The 24,072-nt window shown below is 41.2% G+C and overlaps 1 protein-coding gene across 1 annotated transcript in view; it reads left to right on the plus strand.

Annotated features, from left to right (window-relative positions):
- CSMD1 (CUB and Sushi multiple domains 1) overlaps window positions 1-24,072 on the plus strand; it is a 1,889,718-nt gene that overhangs the window by 1,785,197 nt on the left and 80,449 nt on the right. Inside the window, exon 51 of the mRNA XM_068531988.1 lies at window positions 21,175-21,360. Coding sequence (XP_068388089.1) covers window positions 21,175-21,360 — 186 coding nt within the window. The remainder of the gene's footprint in view (window positions 1-21,174; window positions 21,361-24,072) is intronic.

Genomic DNA, 24,072 nt, shown 5'->3' on the forward strand with positions numbered 1-24,072 from the left:
ATTCTTTATTTAAAAATGTTTCACAATCCTTTTAAAATGTGTAAGGCCATTTTTAGCTGGCATGCTGTACAGAAACCGGCCACAGACTGGTTCTGCCCCGAGGGACCACGGTCTGCTGACCTCTGACCCAAATAACGTGCCTGGATCAGACCATAACACAAGCATAATTCAGCCAATGTCAGTTATCTTCTGTAGTTTGCAAATTATATCTCAAACATTTTACAGAAGACATATAATTCCCTCTATCATGTGCTAAAATCCAGCATGTTTATTCACAAAATTAAATAATGCATTTTCTCTGTCCATGCTTGGCACACACCGTACATCACAAAACTCATGTTTCCTGTCTGTGTCTGGAAAGTGGTGAATAATAAGAGCAGTAGTGAGTGGAAATGTACACAATGGTGATTTTGTGTAATAGCCGTAGTGATATGAAGCCCTTGACCTTCCTGGGCAAGGAACTGTGCAAAGTATGCAAAGTCCTCATTTTTTCTAAGAGAATCCAGAGTCCTATCGATAAGAGTAGCTAATAGAGATCTATCACGTACAATGCAGTAAAGGAAATCCCTGTGATGTAGCTTTGTGTGCCTAACATAGAGCAATGAGCCCAACACGGAGAACTCAAAACATTTCCAAATGCCATCAGGAGGACCCCGTGTTTCCCTGCTCTTCTGGAGCCTCCAAGGGAAGGGGAAGTGCATTGGCAGAGCAGAGGGAAGAGTCCACACAGAACGTTCCACACCAGCATGCGGAACTTTGAGATGAGGGTTCCTAATCAGTGAACGGCAAAGAGGAGTAAAGATGGTAGGATACCCTGTGTGCGGTGTAAGATACTGACCAACATTACAGAGTAGGTTATGGTCTTTCATTAAAGAGCCACGGCAGCAAGCTCTGCCTGTGAAATTGACAGTTTGAAATGTCAGCCCCTGGCATAGAGAATGTGGCACCGGAGTGAAGAGAACAGGCAGGCCCGGGCGGCTGTGCTGCGGGGCAGGTCCCGGGGTCACACGGGGATGAGATGCAGGGTGCCGAAGCAGCTGGCTTTCTAAAATTCCTCAAGTGAAGGTAGCTGAGAAGTCCAAGAGAAGTCAGCAGTTCAAAGGAGGGGCTGATCAGTGCTGGAGAGTCATAGGGTGTGACTTGGCTTGTGAGAACCTTGGCTCCTGACTCTGCAAGTTCTCCCAGTAACCGAATCAACTCTGGGAGGGGACGGCTCAGCAGAGACCCGCACAGGGAGAATCTGTGGTGTGCCCTGAGGCTTGAAGGCAGGCGTGGGGCGTTCACACCGGTGCAAAGGCATCCAGGAGGGCAAACGCACCCTTCTGCACACGCCGTGTCCCCTGCCTCGGAGTGCTTTGTCTGTATGTGGGTTGCTGATCGCCTTTTAATTGCTCCTCATCAATTCCCCGAGCTCATCTCCTCTGTCTCTGGGGGACTGAGGTGCCCATATCCCGGGTCCTGAGCGCCCTCTAGTGCGTGCTGTGACCTCGCCACTGCCTTTTGTCCTGTGTGTCTGTAGATTGCTTCTCCTGGACCAGTGGTTCTTCAGAGTTCACAAGAACCATCTGGAGTATAGATCCCTCACTTCCAAGTGCCCCCCCAAATCTGACTCAGCGGGTCCCAAGGAGCTGGAATCTGCAATCGTACAAGCACCCCAGGTAAACTTGGTGCAGGTGTCTAAGGAACACGTGTTAACAATCCCCATTCTTAAAGAGAGGGATTTTGTCTAAATGTGAATCCCAGCATTTTACACAGTGCCTGCACCATACTTGGCATCGATGTGAACTTACGACTAAGTGCGTACGGCTCCACTCTCTCATCAATTGCCTTCCTCAGTAAGGCTTCTAACATAAATGGTGTTATCGGGAAGAAACACAGCTTGAAATTAGGCCAGTGGTGATGTCATCTTCAACTTTCAGATCGAGTAATAACCGCACTACAGGAACAGCCTCCAGAAGAGCAGCCCCGTGCGCAAGGCACACGGCCTGGAGAGCCCTGTGCTGAGGTGTGTGACACCAGGCAGAGTGCACCGGAGGCGTGTCTGGCTGCTACAGGTGTCAGGCCTGAATTGTGCCCCCCTCAAAGGAGATACGTTGGCGTCCTAATCCCCAGGACCTCAAAATGTGACTGTATTTGGATAAAGGATCTTTACAGAGGTGACCAAGTGAAAATGAGGTCATTAGGGTGGGCCCCACTCCAGCATGACTGCTGTCATGATAAGAGGGGGAAATTGGGACCCAGAGCGCAGACCTTGTGAAGACACAGGTTGAAGACAGCCGTCTACAAGCCAAGGAGGAAGGAGCAGTCTTCCTCAAGCCCCTCAGAAGGAACTAATCCTGCTGACACCTTGATCTCCAACTTCTGGCCCCCAGAACCGTGTGATCACACATTTCTGTTGTTCAACCCCCAGGTATGCGGTCTCTGCTGTGGCAGCCCGAATGGACCAGCACGTGTGATCCCCTCTCTGCCCCGTGAAATCCCTCCCCTCCCCTCTCCACCTCAGCAGTGAGAACCTTGGCTCCTGACTCTGCAAGTTCTCCCAGTAACCGAATCAACTCCAGCAGCAGTGTTTGGATCTCGGGGCCAGAAATTTTGCAAATTGTGAAAAAATGGAGAAATTAGTGACAGAAGGTCATGAGATTTTCTTTCTGGACATATATAGGGGAAAACAGAAGTCACAAAATATTTACGTTATTTACTACAGTGAAATTGCCTAGTTTCCTTAGTTCCATCATCCTTAACAACCTTTCATTGTTGCATCACATGTTTATTGCTTGTTTATTTTCTGTGGGTTTTTTTTTTTTTTTTTTTTTTTTAGTAAAATGCAGCCAAAATTTCAGGTCAGCAGTTTTGAGAATTTATTAGACCCACGAAGTTCATTTTGTTAAAAACGTATTTAATGGTCCACACTCTACCAGGCACCTTGCTCTTCTCTGCGGCTCCGTTGTTTCACTCATGAAAGTCGGAGGACGGTGGATTGACGCTGTGCTCACTGCCCCACTAACTTGAGCGGAGCACTGGCAACCGTCTCCGAGGGGTTTTATTGTCCTTATTTTGCAGGCGGCGAAGCTAAGGCTGAAACAGGTTAAGGGAACTGTCCCTGATCAGAGCAGCGTGTGCAATGATTTGATGAGTTTCCAGAGCAGGATCCTGTCCTGTCATCCCACCTACCAAGTTAGATGAAATATGCCCCAGGATTCCAGATCCCATGAAAACCCGCCGTAAACAAAGTGTTCTGGTCCTCTGGCGAGTTCTCATGACACCAGACTGAAGGTGCATTAGGGTTCCATCCCCACCGGAGGGTGATCTCTGTGGGGCAGTGACCAGAGGTAACTGGGTCAGAGCTGACATGTAACACACAGAAGTGTCACTGCTTTCCTTCAGCTTCTGTCCCCAGGGTCTTGCTTTTTATTGAATGGAACTTTGTTTTATTTCTTTGTTCCTAAGAAGTGGCCCTTTTCTTTTTAAATGTTCACACCTGTGCCTTCCTGTGACTCTCCAAAGCAGAGGGGTGGGCGTCAGCTGCTTCCTACAGCCTTGCGGAAGCAATGGATTTGCCCCTAAGGAAACAGTCAAGCGGCAGCATTTGACAAGTCAGAGCCTCTCTTTGTCTTTAGTCATTTGTCTGCCCACGTACTGGGTCCCTTCCTTTCCAGAGCTCTTCTGTTTGCTTCAAATGATTAAGTGTTTTTTGGGGTTTTTTCCTTCCTTGGGCTACGATGTACTAAATATTTTCAAGAGGTTTAGAGCAGCTAAAGATGCTTCTCAGCCACATCCTGTTTTTCTTCATTTTCCATTTCAGAACTCCCTGTGTTTTTCAGTTGCCCATCTGTCTGAGTTAATGTCTGTACATTCAAGCCATTACTTCCCTCTGTCTGCCCTCGTTTTCAGAAGTGCTCGCCTTTATCCCTCAAGACACATGGGTGGATATTTCCTACGCTAGTAAATGCTCTTTCTAAAGTGTCTGACTTCACACCTGCCCCCATAAAACAAATAAAAACAGTGTGACCTGTTAAGTCCCACGGACCTAGAGGTGATTCCAGCCCTTTACCACCTCTCTTATTATTATTTTCTAACTCAGCCTTCAGCCCAGTATTAATGGTGTATTGGATGCTGGCTGAGCATCACGTGAGATGTTGCTTAGGGTTTGGAAAATCAGAGAAGACAAGGGAAATAAAACAAACAAAAACAAGGGTCCAGAAATATCATTAATGCTCAAATTCAACGTGGCCTTTATATTTTCAGATTTATACTTTGAAAATGTATTCTGACCTATTTATTTATCCATCTATTTATTTATTGCCGGTGGTTGGACATTGAAAATAAAAAGATACTAATATACTGACATATAGCAGATGGCACCTTGGCGACAGTACAGGACAGTAGCTGAGATACCTGCTTTGGCATCAGATACCCTGAGAGATGCCCTCCGACACAGCTGTTTACTAGTTATAAGAACTCGGGCAATTTGCGTGACATTTCTAACGCTCATTTTCCTTAGTTGTCATATCAGTCGGGGTTCTCTAAAGAAGCAGCACCAGTAGGTGTGCGCAGACGTGCACAAGGGGAGGCTTAGTGTAGGAGCTGGTCCCCATGGTTACGGAGCAGAGAAGCCCAGTGACCTGCCATCTGCAGGCTGGAGGCCCAGGCAGCCAGCGGTGTGATTCAGTCCAAGTACCAGGGAATCCAGTGGGAGGGGCAGCGGGGAAAGTGCCTGGAGCCCCGATGTAAGAGTGGGACAAGCTGGGCGTCCCAGCCCAAGCAGAGGGAGGGAATTCCGCCTTCCTCTGCCTTCTGGTTGTACTGAGGCCTCAGGATTGGATGACGCCCACCCGAACGGGGGTGGGTGCGCTCCTTCACTCCTCTGAGAAGCAAATGCTAATCTAGTCTGCATACATCCTCACAGACACACCCCAGGAATAATGTTTTACCAGCTCCTAGGCACCCTTTAGCCCAGTAAAGCTGACAAGTAATATTAACCATCACAGTAGTAATAAAAAATAATAATTTACTTATTGGGGTATTTTTGAGATTAAATGAGGTCGTACAAGTAAAAGAACTTGTCACAATGGCAGGAACCGTGTATTTGACCAAGGAATGCTGGTGTTCTACTGATAAAGGTGATAATGTTGTTTGCAGGTGCGCGATTTCTCAGTGACTTCATCTGAGCCCACCTCCTCCTGGAGTGGTTGCTTCTCTGACTCTGGTGCTCAGTGCTTTCAGTGTGTTGGGCTCGGCGCTGATTCTCCTGAGCCTGGAACCTGGTGTGGCTCTTTGAGGAGGCACTGGGGCACCGGGCACAGCCAGCGTCGGGCTCCAAGTCCCCCCACTTTTGGCCCAGAACTCCTAATTTCTCTTGATGGTGGCATGAGGGACCTGAGGGATTCACTATGAAATGTTTCCTCTGTATTTGTGATGGAAGGGAAAACATTCCTTCATACTGTTTAGTTTTTAGTTGACCTTAATCTAGAGAGTTGAAGAATGCTTCCCTTTATATTAAATCTGAAGGAAAGTTATTTTTTTTCATAGTGAAAGAGAGCTCGAGTCCTGATAACGTGCCCGATGTTTTGCTGTGTGGCTTATACTGTACATTCTGCCACATTAGCCTGTAAGGAACTTCGATGTTTCTCCTTTTACAGATGAGGAATCAAAGCTCAGCTAAGTTAGGTAAATTTCCAAGTCGTAAACAGACAAATAACAAACTCAGACTCTCCTAGGTCTGAATCCATGTTCTTTCAACTCTCAGCCTTGTTTCCTATAGCGTTTTAAGTTGAGATTGATTTGGAATCATGGCACAAGCTTTCATTCCACATCCACGTGTGCACAGTGGTAATGTTTCCACACCAGTGCTCACCTTTGGGTGATGGGCATGAAGCAAAGACGTGGACCGGGCTACACAGGACGTTTAGATTTGCTTTGTGTCCTGAAAACATGCCTGGAAACCTAACGATGCTCAGCATGGCCTCGAAAGGCTCCCTGGACTTGTTCCCTGAAATAAACGTTCATGGGGGCTGCCATGCTCTCCTTGTGATGATCACGTTATGTTACATGATTCCAACATGCTGAAAATGGTGATGAAGTTTTATTTAGAAGGTAGCGGCAGAGATGACTTGTTCTTTGTGATGCAGACATTTTTGAGCCTAATTTTATCCCCTGTTAAATATTGTTTTAAATGTGAACTTATTTATTCATTTTGTATAACACCTATATTATTACTAAAAAGAGACTGGTAGTTTCTACAGAACAAGTTGATGGAGATGGGATTAGATAACTCTTTGCTAATCAAACTCAAAATGCTTGTAAACCATCCTGCACTATTCATGCCTGAAGCAAGTATAACTCATTAGCTGAGGGCGTGGTCTCTTCTGACCCATTAACAAAGATATGCAAGGCTCATTGATTAAATCCAACAGTGTTCCTGGCTTTTGTCTCCTGGGAGGTGCTTATTACAAGAAACACTCTTGAGCCGTAATAGATTCAAATGCCACTTTTACCGAGGTCCTCATTAGGCCGATCATGAAAATGTCACCTTGGGTCTGCTTGAGTGATTAATGGAATGTCTGCTGTTTAAAGATGGCGGCCTAGTAATGACTCAGTTTTACTCATGGGATCTCAGATGGTTCAGAACTGGACCCCAGTACAAGGTTAGACCCATTAACAGCCATGCAAACATTTATCTATGTTTTAAAATGTTTGTTAAACAAAATAATTTTATGTTGACTTTTAAAAATAAAATAATGGACTGCTGAGAGTCAGAGAACATGCCTGCTGCTATACCACGCTTAGATAATACCACACAAATTCAGAAAATTTGTAAGAGGGAGCTAGATCTTCCTTTGTACTTTCACTTGCCATACTCATTTTGTGATGGTTTAGAAATCACGCTGTACAGCAATGTGGAGGGAAGGGAATGGATGATAGGACAGACACGTCTGTCTTGTGTGTGCTGAGGAAGACTTTGGGTAGAATCCTGAACATTTAGAGATAAGGCTGTAGAGATAACGTAGTTCAGCTTCTTCATCTTACACGTGAAAATGCTTAAGCCAAGATGATAACTGTTAAAATATTTGCGGAATTTAATGGACTTCAGAGCTGGAATTCGTGGCCACGAGAACCACCGGTGTCAGTGTTCACACGGACGACTCCAGGTTTGCATCTGCAGGGAGCCTTTCACTATAACACAGATGCTACCTCGGGTTTAATCTCTTACGGAATCTTTTTTATGCTTAAGAAAAGCGTGACTTGGCCAGTTATGCTGAATACCTATGACCATCAGGAAGATAATGACTTTAAATGATCAATTTGCTCTATTAAATATCAACTGTGTAACTATGGTCCTGCTCAAAAGGGGGGAAAACAAAAGTATTTTGTCTGTATATCTCAAGAATATTTTTCACTATTTATGTTAGAATTAAGTTATTATCAGGAAACTCTTATTTTAGAAAAAAGAATCACTAATAATTAAATCATAAACCATCAAATATTTCCTTATCTTCCTCTCTTCCCCTCCTTTGTGTTTATTTTTGTGGATGTCAGATTGGAAAGGACACGGACCAACATGCCAAGTGACCTGAAATCTAGTTCTGTCTTTTCCAAATTTAACAAAAGGAGTCAATTTAAAAATTCCAATTAAAAGTTGTATTAGCAAGCCAGCTGGTTGTGTTGAAGACTCATGGGCTCTTTTTCAAAGAGAGATGAGAGGCATTTATCTGCCTTTTCAGCTTCACGTTCCACTCACTCCCAGGGGCCCTTCGTGTTGCTTAACTTAGAGTTTAGCTCCATTATATGTAAAATGGGAAATAGTATTGTTTTGCCTTCCCCAAATTATGTAATAATTTTATAATTCAAACTAAATAATTAATAGGAAAGGAAACAAATAGACGATATTATTTGAATTGTTTACTGTAAATAAAACTTTTAAAGTAGAACCTTAACATGTGAGCTCGTGAAGACATTTCTGGGGAGAAATAAATTCCCCAAATGTCTAAGGACACAAATTCTGTTTTCTTTCAATGAGCCTAACTCTATAATGTGCTGATATATTTTAATCTTCCAACAAATTAGCTCCATGGTACATATTTTAATCAATTATGGATTAGTAATAAACAGTGACAAGTCTTTTCACAAGAAAGGTTGAGTGGATGTTAAGAATGTTTTATTCCTTAAACATTGTTAATAGATTATACAACACTTTGCTCAGTTCATGGCCTTAGCCGTGTAGTCTCGTATTGGAGCTGAACATCGGGAGATTCAGAGAGTGCGTTACGGAAGGCTGCAGTAAATACGAAAAATTCTTCTTGCTCTACCCTTACCAACCCACCCCGCCATCCTTTCCTCTGTGTCCCAGACTCACGGGACCGACGGTCTAACTAAAATACTTATTGTACCTTCTGATCTCAAAAAGACAACTCATTTTTTCCCCTCTAATCTGCTTTCCTGGGGTTTATCCTGTCTCAGAAAATGGGCCCTCAGTCCAGCCAGCTGCTTAATTCACTTCCCTCTCTTGCTTCCACCTGAAGTCCTACCTGTAACCACCACGTCCTCTTGAATCTAGCCACTGAGGGTGTGCCGAGCCCATCCGCCTCTTTATGTCCTCTTCATGGGGCACACAAGAGGCTTTCCCTGACCACCTCTCAACTCATCCTGGGGACAGTAGTCAGGATGATCTGACCGAAACACAAATGGGCTTGTGTCATTGCCCAGCTCATCCTTTGCAGGACGTCCTGGAGGACCCAGCATGGAGTCCAAACTCTTCACCACTAATAACGTGTTCTCTGACTCCCTCCCAACCATCCTTCCGACCAACCGTTCGCTATGCCAGCCTTGCCCACTCCCCAGGATTTCACCTGCACTTTTTTGCCTCACCTGGCTTCATCCTCTAAAGAATGGTGCTAGTCAGGGCCACTGGCCTGAGGGCTGGTGCTTCAATAGGGAGACCTTTCCTGGGCCCTTCTGCCTTAATTTAAATAGCGATCCTTATTTTCCCCTTTGTTTCAGCACCTTGTTCTGAACCTTCGTGACACTAGTTACAGTTTTTACAATATAATTATATATTTGGGAGCTTATTTGTCTCATGACTCCCTCCCTGGTTGACTATAAGGTTCAAGAGGGAAAGGACAAGGTTGGTTTAACCACCATCCTTCACACCATGCACAGCATGGGGCCTGGCACATAGCTGACCATAAAAATCTGTCAAGTGAATAAAGTAACAAATTGTACTTGTTTTTTGATTGGCAGGATGTGCAAAATATCTCTTAGATATGTCCCAAAGCCTCCCAATGAACAATATGAGATTGTTTATGTAGAGCTATTTGCCCAAAGTGAAAATTATCCTAAATGTTCTATAAAGGGACTGATTCTAAAGTCCGTTTCTCCAAAAGCTCTGTCAGCTCATCAGCATGCAGAATATATTGAGTAATTATCTCTACTTTATCGATCTCACTGAAGTGCAGTAATGCTCAAGTTAGATAAAGTTAAAGATGATCAAATTGGAGGGTATTTCTTCTCAGGAAGAGATTCAATGTCATATATGCTGTGTCATGAACAAAATGACCATTTGCCATAACCTAAAATCTATCACACAGCATGGCTGAGTTCATTTAGAACTTCAACCAAATTAAGTTTGCTTTATAATTGTGTAGATATAACTATCTGAATATATGGCTGAATAATTATATGTTATTAGAGTATGCAGACAAGTTTACTTTCCTGATATGTAGGAAAACATGTAGAAACTGCAGGATTATTCTTCATCTAAACATAGCTCTATTATAAGTAGCTATATTAATGGTTCTAAAGAAAGACTTATTTAAAATACAATCCTACAAATTTCACAGGATCTATATATTTTATCATGAGCAAGTTAACTCTCTTTCCTGAGTATCATGCTGTTGATTTTCTTGCTAAATCATAGTAAATAAATCCTTTTTTTTTCTCCCATTGGGTACTTTCCAAAAGACAATATCAATAATGTTTTTTCTTGAACATGATTGAATAGAATCAAAAGATTCTAAACTTGGAAAGTACTTCAAAAGCTTTCTACCCCAATGAGCTGCAGTTGTAGATAGTATATTGGTTGTGATACATTCATATTAGGATTTGCATGTGGTTCCACCATTTATTAATTATGTGAACTTAGGCAAATTATTTAAGCTCTTTGAGTCATACTTTCCTTTTTCTGCAATAATCTTATCTGACTAGAGAACCAAGAAGATTAACTGAGAAAATGCATGTAGATTGTGTTAGACACAATACCAAACCCAATTCCATAGACATGATTATGAGAAAAATAGTCAATTTTTGCTTTACATAATGTATGTCAAGTAGGATTAGATTTTGCTTCTCAGTTTACACAAAATTGAAGGGGTTGGAAAATGATCACACGTGGAATGGAATCAATGTGCTGGCAATCAATAATTTGGAAGATGTCCTTTTTGCTTACCTTTGTCTCATTAGAAACCATTCTGAAGTTTGGGTTAATTTTAATTTAAATGCATCAAAGATGGCATTTCTTAAAAATAACTACATAGAATTTCAGATAGAGTTCCAGACCATAAATTTTAGATTTATAATTTTCATCAAAATAATATAGTCAACTAAAATATTCAAAATTAAAATATAATATTTAAACTTAATAAGCTTAAGGTGAAAGGTTTCCTTACCCTTTGTTGTTCAAATTATGACCTTTACCCTTTGTTGTTCAAATTATGACCTAAGTAAATCAAAATTTACTTAAAACAAATCTACGTAAATACTGAAATTGTCATGATAATTTTTTAAGAACTTTAAACAGCTACCTTTTATGATATAATTTTTTCCATTTCCTAGAAATAAAGTATTTATTAAGCACTATGATATTTAAGACAGTGGGAAGGGTGAAAAGATGTATAACATGTTCTGTCCTATAAGGATTTTATACCATTAGTAACGTGGGCACCACTCAGGTAAGATGTGCACATATAAGTGGAATAGATGGCAAATGTTCAGCTATAACAGGGTACATGGTGACAAATTCTAAAATTCTTTGCTATGACAGACATCACCAATCTATCACAGAACCCTTTCTTGTTCAGCCTCAGAATCATTTCTAAAAGGAGGTTCTGACTTCCACGTCTATGAACATGGAATAGATATACTTTTCTCTATTTCACCTCCTAAGTACAACAAGTATCCCTGGACATCATATAATATATATATATGAAAACTCTGAAAGGTGGAGAGGTGGTGGTAGAATGGCTTAGGCACCTCAGAACCAAAAGAATGACTCAGTGGTGAGTTCCCTGGGTTCTCTTTTCTACCTCAAATGTTCCTGAATGGATGCTTGAGAAGACAGTCCTTGAAACACCAATGGAAATAGACAAAAATCCCGACTAAAAGCCTGCTCTTCCTGCCAAAAGACCAGGAAAGGGCAGTCAGACAAGACAGAAAATGTTTTGTCAGTAATGATTCTTCTCCATCCAAACCCCACAGAGGAAACTGTGGCCATAAACTGCCCCCTGCCAATGCAAAGAGTGAGTGGAGAGCCCCCCAGGCTGTCTGCGATGCCCCCACCTTTCCCAATGGGTGGTGTCTGTGGAGGCTGAGTGAGGGGCTGTGGCTTCATCCCTGCTGGGCAGTCAGTGATACCACTTGGGAAACTGGGCTCCCTCCCCACCTGGTGGGGTTGAGCTGTCCCTCCCCCTGCTTACTGGGTGGTATCAGAGGATGCACATTGGAGAGGATGCACAGAAATATTTCCACTCCTCAGCTGTAGCAAGGCCATCCCTCTACCAGGTCGGTGAGGTCACATGGGGAGCCCTGCAGAGGCACCTCCTCCCTCTCACAGCCAGGGAAGTAGTGATGTTGACCTGGAGGAGAGTCTGAATTCCCACCCTGCCCAGCAAGGACCCCACCCTCCTGGACTATCACTGCTACCTGGCAGGAAGGAGGTTGAAGCTCCCTTCACCAACTGGAGCAACGTCAGGCAGGGTCTAGCAAAACACAAGATTTAAATAAGAGCCAGAGCCTTATAACGTAATACCCAAAATGCCCAGGTGCTAATGCAAAATCACCTACCATACCAAGAAAGTGGTGGATAACAAAGTAAATAGATGAGACAATGGAAGCCAATGCCAGATGACACAGATGCTAGAACTCTCTGGCCAAGATTTTAAAGCAGCCTTCATAGACATGCTTCCATGAGAAGTTATGAGCCTGCAGAATCAACTAGAAAATAGAAAGTCTCAGCAAAGAAATAGAAGATATGAAGAGAAACCAAATGGAATGAGTAGAACTAAAAAATACAACTGAAATTAAAAGCTTGGTAGGTGGACTCAAGAGCTGAATGAAGACGACAGGGGAAAGTACCAGTGAATGTGAAGATAGAAAAATAAAAATTACACTTTGAACAACAAAAAGAAAATATACTTGGAAACAAAACGAAAGGAAAAAAAGAACTTCAGAGAATGTGAGACTAAAACAAAGGACCTAACATTTGTGTCATCAGAGTCCCAGAAGGAAAGGAGAAAGCAGGAGAGCCTGAAAAAAACTTGAGGAAAAATGGCTGAGAACTTCCCAAATTTGGCAAAATATGTGGACTTAACAGATTCAAAAAGTTAAGTGAATCCCAAATACCAGAAACTCAAAGGAATGCATACCAAGGCACAAGATAGTCAAACTTCTGAAAACTAAAGGCAAGAAAACAAATCTTGAAAGTATCCAGACAGAAACAATGGATTACCTATAGGAAAATAAGATCTAAATTACAGTAGATTTCCCATCAAAAACGTGGTGGTCAAAAGGAAATAAAACAACATTCTTCAAGTGCTGAAAGGAAAGAACAATCAATCCAGAATTCTATAGTTAGCAAAAATACCCTTCAGGAATGAAGGGGAAATCCAGACATTACCAAATGCTGAAAAACTAAGAGAATTTGTTGCCAGCAGACCTACGTTAGAAGGAAGGCTAAAAGAAATTCTCTAAACACACAACAACAAAAAATATAATAAACTTAGAGCATCAGGAAGGAGAAAAGAACACAAAAGAGCAAAAGTATGGGTAAATACAATGGACTTTCTCATTTTCTTTTTGAGTGTTCTAAATTGTGTTTGACAACAGCAGCAAAAATTATAACATTATAATTACCTAATGTAGTTCTCAGTGTATACAGAAAAACATAATTAAAAGATATCATTAATAGGGGAGGATAAAGGGATATAAAAGAATGTAAGATTTCTACACATCCCTCAAACTGGTAAAATATTGACAATAATAGACGAGAAGTTGTGTACATATAGTTAATACCTAGAACAGTGACTGAAAAAAGCTATACAAAGAGATATGCCAAAAAATAACTACTGGAGATAAACCAAAATGAAGTTCAAAAAATGTTCAAGTAACCCACAGGAAGGCAGGAAAAGAAAACAGAAACAAAAAATTAAAATGGCAGACATAAGTCTTAACATATTAATAATTACATTAACTGTAAGTGGTCTCAATGCACCAGTTATAAGACAGAGATTGGCAGAGTAGATAAAATGAATGAATGAATGAGTGGATGGATATGGTCATGTTCAAATTATGGGTGAGTCCATTTTCATTTGGTAATGAACTTTATTTAAAGAGCAAAGCACTTTGTAGATTTTAAGTTTCTCAGAAAGCACTTTGAGTTTGCCCTTCTTTATACAAATGAGGAAATTTAGGATCAAAGATTTTTAAGGTATATGCTCTGGGTCACACAGATCATAGGTTGCAGATTTGGGGCTGAAACTCAAGAACTACTGATCCAAAGATCATTTTTCATAAATTGTTAACGGAGAATGTCCCGAGGTTTTGCTTTAAAAGCACGTGTCGTTGTAGAGAGCAGCTTGGGAGGAAGTGCAAGGATCTCCTTGTAACAAAAGCAAAGCTTCCTATTTGAGGGAATATGTATCTTATTTATCAAGGACAGCATTTCTCTTTGTCTGGTGTGCTGGCTTCTTAGGCTGCTTTGTATTTTTCTCTTTACTTTACATCTTAACGAACTGTTACTGTTATTCCTGGTTGTTGTTATTAGTGGCTGCTTTAAAATGGGCTCCCATAGGCTTAGCAGGCCTCCTCTTGCACTTGCAGATCTGCCAGAGTCTCATTTAAATGGGGACAGAATTCTCAGCCAGCGCAGGGTGAGCGGGAAGAAAACCATGCACAACACATCCGTCTTTCCTCAGGCGTTTCCATACCCAGCACAACACCTCCCTGTCAGGGAAGGTGCTGGATGATAAAAACCAAGTGCATTCCGACTGGAAGCCTTAGCAGCCTTCCAGGGAGCATTTAGGATGGTCTGAACCCTTCATCCTCTGAGACCATACGGCTCGTTAGAGAAGCAGCCTCAAACCCCATCCCAGATCTGTGGATTCGGAATACGCATGTTATCAACATCCCTGGGAGTCATACATACTTTAAAGAAACACGGGTACAAATGCTCTTGCTAGAGGTTTGGGATTTACTGCATGGTTAATCCACAACCATATATTTCATGTTTAATTTTAGTACTTTTATTTGGCAATTAACCCATTTGACAGCAGTTAGTACCAAAAAAGTGTGTATTTCTGGAAAACAAAGCTGTAATTTTCTGTTTCAAGAAAGTCGATAGTGAAATGTTACCATCACAAAATATGTGTATATGTTGAACATCCACCCAAGAAGAGGCATCTTGGTGATAATCTGACGCCATGGACACCAGAAGGCACTGCTGAAGCCCTATTGATATTTATTTCAAAGTTACTAGTAATTTTAGGAAGGCTGTGCCCAAGGTAATACTTACACAGACAGCTGCAGAAACTGCATTCCCATGTCTCTGGGAAGCAGGACTTTACTTCAGATAAATACTTGCTAAATTAAAAAAAAAAAAAAAAAAAAAAACTCTTCCACCCAGTAATACTACCAATCAGAGTAAGACACACGGAATGAAACCAATCTGCTATCTTGGGCTTAAATAGGCACAGATGAGGGAGGGCATTTGTTGGAAAGACACCAAAAAACTAAGGCAAGGAAGTGAGGGTGAGCCAGCCAGGGGGAGTGGGTACGTAGGGTCAGCTGGCCACACACAGCTCAGTTTTGGGGGGAATGGAGAATTATGGGGACTCAGAAGGAGATTTTGGTTGGCCTTGAAAGCCAAAAAAAGTAGTTTAAGTTTAATGTTACAGGAAATAGGAAACTACTGTATAGTTTTAAAATGAGCATAAAGTTATGAAAACAGTAATGAAGCCTAATCTGGCAGGTATAAAATTGAAAATAGACAATTATAATGGTCTAGGAATCTACTGAAATGCAGTAGAAGATTCTATCTAAATTCAGCAGACATGGGTTTGAGACCTCAGTCTTTGAGTTAGTGAGTGTTAGACTTGGGACAAATAAAAAAAATCTAGCATCTGTGTCTTTATCAGTAAGAAAATAGAATAAGGTCTCTTACCTAATAGGCTTGTGGTGAATAATGAATGAAAAAGCATGGTGTGAAAATGATATATCAACTGTAAGTCCTATGTAAAGTAAGATGTAGATATTGTTTCATACATGATTGTATGTACATATGTACATCTCACACATACATACATAGATATATGTACATATACAATACAAACCCACATCATTTATGTATCTTTTAAATCAGTATTTTATAAAATATTTTCATGTGCTTAGTTTTGAATTGAATTATTATACTGTTATTAAACATACACAAACATATTATGCTTATACGTTTGTATTTGAAAATTAAATGCATATAAAACCTATAAAATTCAAGTTAGAAAATAATTTAACCAGTTGGATGATAACGGTTTTTTTTTAAATTATTTATTTATTTATTTACTTATTTATTTTTGGCTGCATTGAGTCTTTGTTGCTGCACGTGGGCTTTCTCTAGTTGCGGCGAGCAGGGGCTACTCTTCGTTGCAGTGCGTGGGCTTCTTATCGCAGTGGCTTCTCTTGCTGCAGAGCACGGGCTCTAGGGCGCTCAGGCTTCAGCGGTTGCAGGGCGTGGGCTCAGTAGTTGTGGCTCATGGGCTCTAGAGCGCAGGCTCAGTAGCTGTGGTGCAGGGGCTTAGTTGCTCCACAGCATGTGGGATCTTCCCCGACCAGGACTGAAACCCGTGTCCCCTGCATTGGCAGGCAGATTCTTAACCACTGAGCCACCAGGGAAGCCTGATAATGTTTTTCTTAAACTCAATTATTACTTGAAAAGTGATATGTTACTAATGGATACTACTCTGTAGTGTTTGTATGTAGATATATCCATATCCATACATATATATACATATATATATATATATATATATATATATATATATATATATATATACACACACATACATACATATATAAAGAATCAACCTTTTTATCATTTTCACCATATGAACAACTATATAGCTTATATTTTTATTACCTGCTGTAAAGTCATTTGGCTTTCACTAGAAGCAGGCCCATGATTTCTATATTATCTGCCTCTGGTATTTTTCTCCTTAGATTATAACAAATTACTTGGCTCCAGCATGATTATAAATACAAGAGCAAATGCAGGCCCTGATATATAGTAGAACCCAATAATAGATAGTAATCTAGACAATCTAGAATATTCTCGTAATTTTTGACTATATGTGCACATACATATATAAAGGCACACATATATACATATAAGTCTTAATCAGAAATTCTCATATGCTTGCACTGTATACTTAAGACCCCTCAGCAATTCACAGGCCACCATTTGGGAAACTGGCTCTTTCCTTCCATGCACCTGAGGCAGAGTGTGAGAGAGGGTTGCCGTTTTCTCTTGCAGCTCAGATCCCATTCTGCACCTCTCACCGCATCCTCTTCTTTACCGTGCATTTCATCTGCTGCCCATCCCTCCAGCTCCAGAGCTGATCAGAGGTCCTTCATATGTGGCGATGCTCCTGTCATATTTGATGTTCGGCTCTGTCTTTTTGATTATGATCCGGGTACCTACTGGATTACCTCCTGGATGCCCCATTTCAGACCTTATTACCTACCGTGCCTCTTACCTTAACCCAGGCCACAGGAAACCCTGCTTCAGGACACATTCTCTTCCCTGTTTTTTACTATTATGGGTGGCCTTCCTCCGGGTTTGCCCTAGCCCTCCGAGTGGGGTCCAGATAACAGAAAGATAGACCACTTTGAAGTAACGGGGATGCGAACTAGGATACTGGTAATGGGAAATGAGAAAAAAGCAGAGAGTGTGAAGTAAACTTCTAAATATTCAGACAATGATTGTCAGTCAACCACATGAGAGCAGTAGGAGGAAAGAACCCTCCTACTTCCTGCTGAATCAAAGGATCTTCCTCGACTTACTGAATTACTGGGAGAAGGGTTTACTGAGGCAGTCTGTCAGGACAGCTGTGTGAGGGACAGCTACCAACCTAGGATATGCACAAATCTGGCTTGAGGCGTGGGCAGAGCCCAAGTGGAAATTCAGTAGGCAGCTGGTGATAACGTGGATGTCAAGATACGAGAATCACAAGTCTAAGGCCATAGTTCAAGCCCAGGAATCACTGAGATTTTGAAGGGAAAACAAAAAAAAAAGAAAAAGAAAAACAAAGCAAATGGTGAGGCGTTGGAGCCTGAGGGGCAGCAGAAAGAAGGAGCCATTGTAAGTTTCAGAGAACAAGTATTTGAAAGAAGTACGAAACAATAAGAGAAGTGTTTTAAACTTGCAGAGACAAGAAAAATTGCTCCTTTTATGGCCTTAAATATGAAAAGAAAAAATCCCACATGGATTTTGTACTACTAAAGGAGCCTGCAACAATGGAAATTAGAGTGTCTCTTCCATTTATTTGAAACCAAAATAACAACTCTCTCATGAGATATGTAATGGAAATAAACCAGCTTCCTTCTGATTTGCATTTTGCTCTCTTTTAACAAATATATTAAAAGGAGTTGTTCCTTGCAAATCATATCTTTATTTACAAAAGAAGTAAGTATAAATTATGTGTGTGTATAGACGCATGCATATAAAGTTAATATATTGTCATTTACTGAGTGCCTACATGGTGTCAATACAGTGCTAATGGTTTTGTACACATTATTTCATGCAGTCGTCACAATTACCTTTGGGGTGAGTATTATTAACCTGAGAGCAATGAGACAAGTCATTAAGTAACTCAAGTCATGGAGCTGGCTAATGCCAGAGGCTAGAGCTGATTCAGATGTCTGGCTTTAAAACCTGTGCAACTCAAACAGAAGGTAAATTTCATGATATGAGTATGTGATCATTAGTCTGGGTTGCCAGACAATATAAAGCTATGTTAGTACAATAAAAAACAAAACAAACAAAAACACAAGAAATTTTACCCCCTTTAGCTATGCCAAAAGTAAGAAAATTCTCCAGGTTTTGAAAGTTGTATACATTTAACTAACTGACATTAAAAAATTATCTAAGGAATATCTGCCATGTAATAGTTATCATGCAGAATTTCTGGAATGAATGAATAGATGAATGAATACTGGATTTTAGCAGAAAACTGCCTTCATCCCATAAGCCTAAATTTATAAGTCTATGAGAATTGTTCCATCTATTCTTCATTGAATCAGAAGTGTAAGAATTCCATTTTTAATAGAGTGCCAACCTCTGTTTTGAGCTCTGCCACATAGCCTGATGTTAGGACACTCTAGGGTCTAAAACCTACAGCTCGAGGCCAAAGAAGATTCCCAGTTGTTGATCAGACAACATGAAGTGGGACCTTCTTAAGTCCTGGGAATCAGGGTTCACTTGTGCAATAAGCTTCCAGATTTAACAGAAGTAGTTATAAAGCTGTTCTGTTTTGGCCTCCTGGGTCTGAATCCTTTCAAGGTAGGGTTTCCTATGTGCTTGTAGAATGAATGTCATCTTTTCCATTTAACCTGCCAGAGAAATGTCATTTCATTTGGTGTTCTCCTCAGATGAGAATTGTAAGGAAGCAGGACGCTGGGCACGCTTCAGTGAGTGGCAGAGAAATTAAGGTTTGCGAGATCGAACAAATGATTATTAGAGCGAAATCTCAGAGAAGATGGTGAGGAGACAAGATATTGGCAATACTCTGAGATCTTGATCGTAAAGGACATTTACTACATTCAGTAATTTGAGCTGAACATTTTGCAAAATACTTAGCAGCCTTCACACTGATACATTGCCTTGGCAAAGCAGCGGCTTTGGAAAGCCAAAGGTTATAATTCAGTTATTTTCAATACTTTGTCCAAAATGATGTCCATATGTCCATGTTTTTTTGTTTTCCATTTGCAAATTTTTATTATGCTTCACACATACCCACTCACACACACACACACACACACATTATGTATATTTCAGACGGTTGAAATAGCTGATCATAAATTTAAGCACAAGAGAAATTTTAGAGCTTGGATTTTCCCAGAAGTTTGATTTTTATCAGCACTACATTTTCTTTTACTCCTCTGATAATTTCCCATTGCATTCATTGAAGATTTTGATAAAGAAAAAATAACAAAGACAACAACCAAAAAACTCACACTGAACCACAGGTGGCCTGGGCTCCTGTAGAGCAGAAGGTGGTCTCACTTGGGAATCAGGTCTGTTCTCTGGCCCTAGGTGTTACTTTTTCTTGTTGTTGTTGTTGTTGTTTTTTATAAATTTATTTACTTTTCTATTTTTAGCTGCATTGGGTCTTCTTTGCTGCACTCGGGCTTTCTCTAGTTGCGGCGAGCGGGGGCTACTCTTCCTTGCGGTGCGCCGGCTTCTCATTATGGTGGCTTCTCTTGTGGCGGGCACGGGCTCTAGGTGCGCGGGCTCAGTAGTTGTGGCTTGCGGGATCTAGAGCATAGGCTCAGTAGTTGTGGCTTGCGGGCTCTAGAGTGCAGGCTCAGTAGTTGTGGAGCATGGGCTTAGTTGCTCCACGGCATGTGGGATCTTCCCGGACCAGGGCTCAAACCCATGTCCCCTGCATTGGCAGGCAGGTTCTTAACCACTGCACCACCAGGGAAGTCCCTGGCCCCAGGTTTTCAACAAAGTCGCTGTGCTAACCCAGGCAAGTCATTTTATCTTTCTCTTCCTCACCTGTAAATTGTATTTTTATGTAAACTCTTTCAACCAGTCCTTCCAGCTTTATCATACTGTGTGTGTATTCTCATTGTAATCTGTGGGAAAATCTCTAAATAATCTAAATTTAAAACCTATGATGATTTAAAATCCGTAATATCTTAGGTTTTGATTGAGTAAAAGAAGATCCTTAATTTAGTGATTGCAGAGCTTCCCTTTGACAAGAGCACCTGAATTGAGAGTGTTATTGGGAATTCCTTCTTATCCCCTTGCATTACTCTGTGTTCCTTACTGTAACCTATTTAACTTGAGAATTGTTTTTGTTTGTTTGTTTGTCTCATAACAGATAAGTCTGGATCAGAGCTAGTAAATTTAAGAAGGAAGTGCTCATATTGACCTCTCCCTCCATCTTACTAGTTTTTAAAAATTTCTTTTTCATTCATACCCCTTTCTTGCCTGACCTTTCACGTAAAAGCTAGCCTGCGTATCTCTGTAGGACCAAGCCTTCTGTTCTAAGACCTCCCCTTAATTCCTTAGTTCCGCAGACCTGCTTTCTGACAGATAATTTATAACTAATACATTTTATGACAATGGATGCTTTGATGCTCTTAGCTAAGGTAATATTTACCGTTTAACAGAATTTCCTGGTGCTTTAAGGAAAATGAGTCTTTGGCGAGTTGGTGGACGGGAAGACTTAAGCTGGGGGAGGTTTTTGAGACCTGAGGTGGGTGATTCTTTACTCTGATTCATATGAAGTCTCGAAACCAAGGGGTCAATATGGTGATACATTTGTGATGGTAAAGACATTATTCTATGCTTTCTTTCTAGTATTAAATAAAGTAGAATGCATCACACTGTTCTCTTGACCACGGCCATATGATAAGGCGTGTCCATGTGATTAAACTGCGTGAGAGCCGTCAGACATACCTTCTGGAATGATAAATGTAAAGATACTGTATTTTGACCCATTTTCCATTGTTTCTCATTCACTCTTAAGACCCTTACAACTTTGGAAATGTGCATACTTATGACACACGTGAGAAATGCAAATATCTAACAGTTTTTATACATCTTTGAGATGAAAAATAGAAAAAGAAAAGAAGAAAATTTCATAACGTCTGTCAGAATAACCCTGTGCTTGCTTCATTTCTTTTCAGCTGTCTCCTGTGGAATCCCGGAGTCCCCAGGAAACGGTTCATTCACGGGGAATGAGTTCACGTTGGATAGTAAAGTGACCTATGAATGTAACGAGGGCTTTAAGCTGGACACCAGTCAACAGGCTACAGCTGTGTGTCAAGAAGATGGATTGTGGAGTAACAGGGGGAAGCCCCCAACGTGTAAACGTAAGTGTTCTAACGCTCATGCCCGTCTTTGCAGATTTAAAGAGGAACGGAATGTGCTGCTGAGAACTCTAGGCTCCAAAGTGCGAGATCCTCTCCCACAGCGTGTGAGGGCTCGTCTCTGGCAGTGTGGTCATGTTAACGCCAGTTTATTCCATATCAGCCATTCTGACCATTTACCATAAGCTCTGCAGTCTTGAAGGTGAGTCATATGGAATCATGCTGGTTCCATCAGCACCTAGACCATGAAATCTACACAGCAAATCCTGACTGTGCTGCCATTTTCAATTTGGAGGGATGCAATCAAGAGGATATTGAGAAATTAAGCACTCTACACAAAACATTAAAACGTAATTCAACATGAGCTTCCTCTGCATCTCCCATCTCACTGTAAGTTCCATGAGGTTCAAGGCAATGCATGGTCTATTTTTTTATCACCTGCTCTGCGTAACACACTGATGCTCAATAAATATATCACTGATTTGTGAAGTGGGGTAAGTTTTCTGGAAAGCTATTTACAGTATATAATAATATTCTTAAAAGGGTCAAAATTTGGGTGCATTCTCAAACTCGTCTTAAAAAATAATAAAGTCCATAACACAGAGCCAAAAAGAACAAAAGTTGACACACACACACACACACACACACACACACACACACGTACATGCCCACACACACAGTTTATACCAAGAGTTTCATTGCTGCTATACAAAACTGCCTCAAATTGGAAATAATCTAACTACCTAGTTTCTAAAAATTGAAAACTATGTAGTATTTCTACATATACAATATTTTTGCTCTTAAGATATTTGCAAAATAGATCTCATGGGCTTCTATTATAATATTAATTTATTGACTTTTTTGTGTCTAGTGTTTTGGTCATATTAAAATTATTTGAACATTTTAGGTATGAACATATAAATGTTTACAAAAAAATAACCGACTTTCCTCCATACTTTTTATTTTCCTTGCTGTCGTTTTAATCTATTTTTTTCTTTTTTGCAAATAATTATTGCATTCCTGAGAGTCAATAAGGCACTGTTGAGACAATCCCTACCCCTCAACTCCTGGCAACCACTAATCTTTTTACTGTCTCTATAGTTTTGCCTTTTCCAGACTGTCGTATAGTTAGAATCACACAGTAGCCTTTTCAGATTGGCTTCTTTCACTTAGTAATATGCATTTAAGGTTTTGTCATGTCTTTTCATGGCCTGATAGCTCATTTATTTTTTAGCTGAATAATATTCCATTGTCATATGAACCACCGTTTGTATCCATTTACCTGCTGAGTGACATCTTGGTTGCTTCAGAGTTTTGGCAGTTATGAATAAAGCTGCTGTAAACATCTGTGTATAGGTTTTTGTGGACATAAGTTTTCAAATCCTTTGGGTAAATACCAAGGAGCATGATTGCTGGATTATATGACAAGAGTATGTTTAGTTTTGTGAGAAACTGCCAAACTGTCTTCCAACGTGGCTGCACCTCCTGCATCCCCACGAGCAGTGATGAGAGTTCCCGTTGCTCTACATCCTCACCAGCATTTGCTGTTGTCAGTGCTCTGGATTTTGGTCCTTCTCATAGGTGTGTAGTGGTATCTCCTTGTTTTTGTTTGCATTTCCCTAGTGACATTTGATGTGGAACATCTTTTCATATGCTTATTTACCATCTGGAGCCTGGTCTCCAGAATTCCAAAGCAGGTGGTTTACATCGGCCAATAAGTGGATTGGCGTCATAGAAATTCAACACAAGGGTTAACTACGTGACAATTATGAGAAAACAGAAGCACAGCATAGCTTTTTAAGTCCTGATTTGAGGGTAGAGAAAGAGCGGAGCAGAGTTTCAGAGAGAGGGAAGCAGACAACGTGTCTTGGATTCCACCAGTAAAGTGTGTGAGGTCTCTCCTCTGGGCACAGGGCGACCAGGGAGTTGCTCTTAGCGGGAGGCCTGCACACGCCCTAACTCATCCCTGCTCTGCCAGGACATCCGCCTGGTCATCTGCACGGGGCCTTAGACAGATGGCCTGATGTAAACACTGTGGGGAGAGGTGACAGACACAGAGGAAGTAACGAGTGTGCCTGGACGGGGGTCAGTCTTTATGGAGGAGACGGCGCTGCCACAGAGACTGAGCTTGGTCTGGTGGGATGAAAGCGATAATCAGAACCACCTTTCTGAGCGGTAACTCTAAACATTTGTCTGTGTTACATCAGTCAATGATAATAGTAGTCCTCTGGAGAAGGTATTGTTTTCTTCATCTTACTGACTTAATACAAAGTAAGTAACTGAGATATACAAAATTCACAATTTGCAACCAAATACATTTGATTGGTCACGTCATAAAAGCATCTGGAGAAGTGTTTGGTTGTAGCCGAAGTGCCCTGTTGGAGGTCCCCTGCTGCCACCGGTAAAGCTGTGCGGTGATCGTTTGGTTGGGTCCCAATGCTTTGGGCGTCATGAAAGCACAGTGGTTGTGACGTTGCCAGGACCTGCCTAGGGATGCGCTGCACTGTGGTGGAACATGAGCCAAGGCTCTGCATTCCACTAGCCCACAAAGAGGTAGTTTAAGTATTAAAGAGATTTCATGATAAGTGGGGTTAGTGTAAGGAGAGAGTATATGAGAGTCCCCGCAGCTCTGAGAAATGCCCAGAGATTGGGGCAAAAGAGAACACAGAGGAGAGCACGGGAGCAGAAGCCAGGCTGTGCGTCTGAGGGCGCTCT

Source organism: Eschrichtius robustus, chromosome 21 (genome assembly GCF_028021215.1).
Source record: "Eschrichtius robustus isolate mEscRob2 chromosome 21, mEscRob2.pri, whole genome shotgun sequence".
In the NCBI taxonomy this organism is placed as follows: Eukaryota; Metazoa; Chordata; class Mammalia; order Artiodactyla; family Eschrichtiidae; genus Eschrichtius; species Eschrichtius robustus.